General features: G+C 48.8%; 1 protein-coding gene across 10 annotated transcripts in view; it reads right to left on the bottom strand.

The window, feature by feature from the left end:
* The window catches only part of LOC311585628 (zinc finger protein 120-like), a gene marked incomplete at its 3' end in the record, with an annotated part of 49,129 nt that extends 47,012 nt beyond the window's left edge, over positions 1 to 2,117 (bottom strand). For all 10 annotated transcript variants that reach the window (XR_014775280.1, XR_014775281.1, XR_014775282.1 and 7 more), the window contains exon 1: positions 1,927 to 2,117. Coding sequence is in view for 1 of the 10 variants with exons in the window: in XM_084761064.1 (XP_084617190.1) it covers positions 1,927 to 1,947 (21 nt within the window). The remainder of the gene's footprint in view (positions 1 to 1,926) is intronic.
* Between the last annotated feature and the right edge of the window lie 4,897 nt (positions 2,118 to 7,014).

Genomic DNA, 7,014 nt, shown 5'->3' on the forward strand with positions numbered 1-7,014 from the left:
GCATGCACCAACACTGCCTTGCTGAGACCTATTTAAAAAAAAAAAAGGTGGACAGTGTTTAGAGAGATGGCTCAGTGGTTAAGAGCACTGGCTGCTCTTGAAGAGAACCAGGGTTTGATTCCCAAGACCCACAGGGCAGCTTACAATTGGCTGTAGCCTAGTTTTCTAAGGAATCTTCCACCCTCTTTTTGGACATGATGGGCCTGGATAAACATGCAGGCAGAACACCCATAGACATCAAATAAAACAGGTAAACATACCAGAACAACAACAGCAGCAAAAACAACAACAACAACAACAAAACTCCACAAAAATAAAAAACCAAAATGAATATATCCTGAGGAATAACAGCCAAGGTTGACTCCTGGACTCCACTGGTACATGAACACACTTGTGTATTTACACATATGTGAAATACCCACCCGCCATTGCTACCACAAACAAAAGATTTCACAAGCACACCAATCCATGCCGAGAGCGACAGTAAAGTGGAGGGAAGTTATGGCAAGAGGGCATTGGAAAGGTCCCTCAGAGGGATGGGCGTCTTCTCCAACTAGGGTTAGACATGGGGCACCTGCTATCTATTTCTGAACAACCTCCTTCCTTCTCCTGCTTGGCTCTGGCTTTCCTGCAGATGGTATGGTTTGCACCTTCCCCCAATTTCCCCAATTTCAGATCCCTTTCTGCCCGTGAGTGCCTGATGGTGTGTACTGTCATACGGATCACACTTGCTACACTCTGGCCTGAAGGGCGAAGCCCACCCACTTAGCCTCAGAAGAACTCACGCGTCCCTTGAAGGAACCATGCTGGTTCCCAGCTCCTGGTCCCTGGTCCAGAACTTCTGGCACACCCTTAACCTGTCACGCCCTGTGTTGACCAAACATTGGTGGTGGGGGACAGAACTCACAGGGCTGTCAGAAGCTGACCTTGATGGGCACCTTGGATGGCAGCGCAGACTCTATCATCTCTCTGATGCCAACAGTTCCCATAGGCTCAGGGATGCTGGTCCTATCAGTCTGGTCAGACTTTAGGATTGGGGCCAGGAGCAGCTGGAACGTCTCACTCCCTATGGTGTGTGTGTGTGTATGTGTAAATTAGGGAGGAGGGCCTCCCTCTCCTGAGCCTGGGTCTGCGTTGAGCTCCTAGGTTTCTGTATGTGTTAGGGGTATCTAAGTGTGTGTCTCTCAGTAAGGTGGGTGGGGAGGGTGTGTCTATGGGGGATGGGATCAGCATTATCTTTTGGGAAGTCCTGAGTCCATATTTTTCAGGGAGCGGAGATCTAGATGGGTCAAGATCAGCAACAGTTTCAGAATACCGGAAGTCATTTTCTTTTAGTGGTACCCTTGAACAGGAGGGGGTGCCAAAGCCAGCAGGCTGAGGAGATGTCTGTGGATTCAGTTGGGAATCTTCCCATTTAAGGGGCAAGGCAGGGGTTTCTGGAGTCAGAAGAAAATAGTATATATATGATTCTGATCTTGGACTGCTTGGAGAGGATGGGAGTGCAGGCTAGACACAGACAGAACACAGGAACCCGAGTGAGGGGTTCAGGGGGGACTGAAAGACAAGGGACCTGCAGATGGGAGGGATCGTAGGACTGGGGTTGTGGACTGCAGGGGGGACGCTGGAGGGAGCTGCACGTCTGCAGATTGGAGGATGGGGAAGCCCTGGACAGGTTCTTAGAGAGGGGTCCTGGGAAAAAATTGTACAGGGGTCCTGAGCCTGTGGGGGTCTCTGCGAGAAAGAGCCGTGGAATCCTAGAAGCCCTGGGAGGGACCCTGTGGGGAACTGGGAGGAGGGTGAGTGGAAGCCAGAGTGCTGGGAATGACTCGTCGAGGCTCCTAGCAAGGGTTCTGGCTCAGTTTCCCCCACGGGGCCCCACAGCACTGACGCCCCCAAGAGGAGAGGCCCAGCACGGGGCCGCCCTACCTGCGCCGAGAACGCCGCCATCGCCGTTCCAGCACTGCGTCGCTGCCGATGTCCCTGCTCGCGGACTCCTCTGCTCTGGGATCCCGGAAACCTGATGGTCGTGGCTCTCTCACTAAGCCGCCCCGAGTGACAGCGGCCTTTGCCAGCTCCGGCGCTGCCACTTCATCTGCTGCCAAAGACCCGCTGCCCCACCCACCAGAGCCCGGCCAACCAATGCACCGTCCCCTTAGGCTCCGGTACCCGCCCCCTAGAGAAGAATGACAGACGAGCTGTCCAATCCATATCGACGACATGGCTAGGGTTCACTGAGAAGAGCGAATTGAAATGAGAGAATCTGTGATAGACGTATTGTTTCTCCTATCAAAATAAGGCATAACATTGGTTGACATCTAAACTGACAATAGTGATCGGAAAGATGTGTACCGCTGAAGGAAGTCCTCCTTTCCGATGTCTTTTCATTTTTGAGAAGGGTCTCCAGTAAGTAAGGGCGACTTCGAACTTTTCTGTGTAGCAGAGGGTGACTTTCAACTATAGATCCCTCCACCTCCACCTCCCATTCACCATCATGGCCAGACATTGGATTTAATAAGTAAGTGAGGGCAGAGACCACGTAGGCATCGTGCGTCACTGACAGCAGGCAAGTCTTAATGAATGGATTATTCTAGGATGTGGGATGGGCCTTGGACAGGGTGGGAGGCAAGAAAGGATGCGTCATGGGAGGAAAGGTGACATCATACGTTCATCAGGGCTGCCGAGACTGCTGAGTAGTGGAGGATGTCCCCACTCACAGAATGAGTTCTAGACCAGTCTAGACTACAAAAAAGTTCAGGAAGGTAGCTGAAGGGAGACAGGAGGGAAAACAGAGGGGAATGGATTCAGGATGGAGAATGTCAGGATTTCTAAGGTCTGAGATCTTAACTTTTTTTTTTTTTTTTTTAAATAGCTAGGGATTCTGTTTGATCGTAGGAGTAACAGTGGACATCCACGCGGGCCTTTACACTTTTTAAATTTATTTTTAAGACAGAGTCTCACAACAGCCTAAGCTGGCCTCCATCTCACAGTGCCGCCTAGGCTGGCATCAAACTTGAGAATTTCCTACCTCAGCTTCCAGAGTGCAGGGATTACTGGTGTGTGTTATCCCTCTGTCTGTATTGCACTCACTCAAATTCTGAAGCTGTTAAGAAAATCCAAACTACTGCTAAAAACTCAGGTGATAAGAACCTAATGTATTCCTCCTCCCATTCATATTTTAAAATATTTATTTATTTATATGCATATGAGCACTCTACCTGCATGTACACCTGCATCCAGGAAAGAGCATCAGAACACATTATAGATGGTTGTGAGCCACCATGTGGTTGCTGGGAATTGAAGTCAGGACATCTGGAAGAGCAGATAGTGTTCTTTTTCTTTCTTTCTTTTTCTCTTTTTTCTTTCTTTCTTTTTTTTTCTTTTCTTTTCTTTCTTTTTTTTTTTTTTTGAGACAGGGTTTCTCTGTGTAGCCTTGGTTGTCCTGGACTCACTTTGTAGACCAGGCTGGCCTCGAACTCACAGCGATCCTCCTGCCTTGGATTAAAGGCGTGTGCCACCACCGCCTGGCTAAAGATTTCATATTCTCTCTCTCTCTCTCTCTCTCTCTCTCTTTCTCTCTCTCTCTCTCTCTCTCTCTCTCTCTCTCTCTCTCTCTTAAAGATTTATTTATTGATCATGTATACCTGCACACCAGAAGAAGGAACCAGATCTCATGATAGATGGTTGTGAGCCACCATGTGGTTGCTGGGAATTGAACTCAGGACCTCTGGAAGAGCAGGCGGTGCTCTTAACCACTGAGCCATCTCTCCAGCCCCCAGATTTCATTCTCAAAACTGCAAGAAGTTGTGTTGTGTTTTGTTTGTTTTCCGTTTTGAGACAGGACCTCACTTAGCCCAGGATGCTCATACACTCACTAGCCAAGGATACCCTGGAACTTCTGATTCTCCCACCTCTACGTGCTGTGATTCCAGGCAAGGGCACCACGTGAAGTTTTATTGTGGTGTTGGGCTTGAACCCACAGCTTCATACACGGCAGGCAAGCACTATACCGACTGAACCACATCCCCAGTTAATGTTTTCTTGCTCCGAGATGCAGTCTTTATTCCCCAGGCTGGCCTGGAACTCCTGGGCTCAAGTGATCCCCTTTTTTTCCCCTCAACCTTCGAAACAGCTGGAGCTGTAGGCTAGTATCATCGAGTTCTCCCTGTGAGCAGTCATTTTTATCAGCAGTGCTGATATATAGCAGATTATTAGGTCGGCAATGAGCTTTCTCCTGACTTAGGGAATCCACCACGGACAAAAGTCACCATTCTCAGTACAGCTTGGTGGACCAGTGACTTTTTACTGGGGTTACTTAGAGGAGCAGGGAAGACTCAGAGGCACCTGTGTCACCTGGAGCAACACCCCAGGATGGGCGTGGACTCCAGAGAGCCGCAGCCTGGGAGCTCTCTGCAGGATTTGCAGGCGGCACCACAGACGGGTCAGAGCCTCTGCCTCTGCAGCAGCAGGTGCGACAGGCACCCAACCCTAGAGGAGGAGCCCTGGTGAATCTTGTTCACTTCCGCCTTTCCCAGACTTGTGATGTGTCTTCACATCCTGAGTCCTGAGAGCCTTCTTCCTTTTTCCTGGATAGAGGAAATCGCTATGTAGCGAGGGAATTATTTCTACACTCTCAGGCCATGTAATATCCACACAGGATTCACTCACTTAAGATCCCCATCTTCCTTGTTCCGGCTTTTGGGTTTTTTGGTTTTTTTTGTTTTTGTTTTTATGTGTATGGCTGTTTTGTGTGCGTGGATATTTGTGCACAGCGTGGGTATCTGGTGCCCACAGAGGCCAGAAGAAGGCACTGGCGTCCATAGAACTGGTTGTACAGATGGTTGTGAGCAGCTCTGTGGGTGTTGGGAAACAAATTTGGGTCTTCCGGAAAAGCAGACTGTGTGTGTGTGCGTGTGTGTGTGTGCGTGTGTGTGACTGTGTGTTGGAGGACACTTTTCAGTAGTTTTCTATTTCTGCTATATGGGCCCTGGGATTGAACCCAGGTCCCCAGCCTCACTGGTAAGCATTTTACTCACCAAGCCATTGTGTTGGATCCTTTTAGTTAAAAACAAAACAAAACAAAACAAAATTGAGACAGGGTCTTACTGTGTAGCCCTGCCTGGTCTGAAATTCACTATGTACACCAGGACAGCTACAAACTCATTAGAGATCTGCCTGGCAAAACCTCTAGACATGGAGGGCATGGATGGTAGGCTGTTTGTTTTCTGGCATGTATTCATTGTTGAAGGTTTCATAAGGACACTTTCATGCTGCTATATAAAGCACTTTGAGCATAAGCCCTCACACTCTGGCCCTTCCTCTCTCTGGTCTGTCCCCTTTGCCGCCTAGGCAGTTTTTCCTCTGCTTCCGTGCTGGGTACACTGTGACGGTTGATCGTGGCGCCCACTGTGACTGGCTTTGGAATGAACTAACAGGCTATCCAGTGGCCACTCTTGCAAGGGGTTTTCTAGAATTAGATGGTTTGAAATGCAAAGACCCCCCAGTGAAGGTGGGTGGCGTATTCTGAAGGCAGCCGAGAGAAGGGAGCAGAAAGAAAATTTCTGTTCTTGGCCTGTGTGTCTTCACTCTTGTTGGTAAGTTCGTCTATACTGTTTTTTTCCTCTTAATATAGTTTACTAAGCTTAAGACCCAGCTTTGGGTGTCCACCATGGACTGAAGGCCAGAGCCTCTCCAGGAACCCTCCTGGCCTTCAGCACCAGGCTGAGATGCCTGAAGCAGCAACCCTGGTGGAGTGAGACTTCTCAGTGTGTTACAGTTATTATTGGACCACCCAGACTGTCGCATGTAAGCCAACCTAGTAATCTTCCTTAAAAGGTTATTTATGCCTTTGCTTTTCATTCATGTGTATGTGTCTGTGTGACTGTAGGCCATGTGCATGCCTAGTGCCCACAGAGGCCAGGGAGTACTTCAGATGCCCTGGAGCTGGGGTTACAGGTGGTTGTGGGCAGCCATGTGGGTGCTGGGAAGCAAACTTGAGTCCTCCGCAAGAACAGCTGGTGATTCTTAACTACTGAACCATCTCTTCAGCCCTAGAGCCTTTTAATTCATCAGTTCTGCTCTGTAAAGATCTCTAAATAATGCATATCCATATATGATTTTATGCATCTGTGTAAAACCTAGGACCCAGAAATAATAAAAAACATGATGTCATCTATGCATTGCTTAATTCAGAGCCACTCTCCATCTCCCTGTTTCCTTCTTCTCCTTTTCCTTTTCTTCTTCTTCTTCTTCTTCTTCTTCTTCTTCTTCTTCTTCTTCTTCTTCTTCTTCTTCTTCTTCTTCTTTTCTCTCCTCCCTCCTCCTCCTCCTTTGTGTGTGTGTGATGTGTGATTATGTACTTTCCCATGGATGAGTGTGGAAGCATGCGCAGAACCGAGAGCACAGCCTCACATGCTGGTTCCTGCCCTCTACCTTTTCTGAAACGGGTCTCCTCGCTGTTTGCTGCAGCACACACCAGGCGGGGTGGCCCGTGAGCCTCTGGGGATTCTTTTGTCTCCACCCCATCTCACCACAGGAGAACTGGCACCTAAGTAGAGGCCTCACCCCTATTGGCTCGTGATCATGGTGCTGCAAGGTTCTCTGCATCATACCAGAGGAGAAAGGTAAACGCCAACAGAGCTACAAATCCTGGGATCTACACTGATGACCTGCCTGCAAGATGTGCTGGTGCAATGTGGCACCAATATTGTGGGAGTAACCAACTACTCTGACTGGATTTAAGGCCCACTCCATGAAACGGAACCCATTACTGAAATTTCTCAGCTGCATAAGAACCTAACACTGGGTAGGACTTGGGTCTAGGGGAAAGCCAAGTACTATTGTTCTGCTATTAAACAAACAAACAAACAAACAAAACCCAAAAAACCAAACAGCCGGGTGTGGTGGCACATGCCTTTAATCCCAGCCCTTGGGAGGGATTGGTAGTCGGATCACTGTGAGTTAGAGGCCAGCCTTGTCTACAAAGGTAGTCCAGGACAGTCAAGGCTACACAGAGAA

The sequence above is a fragment of the Acomys minous genome, assembly GCF_964271855.1.
Source record: "Acomys minous genome assembly, chromosome: 16".
Classification (NCBI taxonomy): Eukaryota; Metazoa; Chordata; class Mammalia; order Rodentia; family Muridae; genus Acomys; species Acomys minous.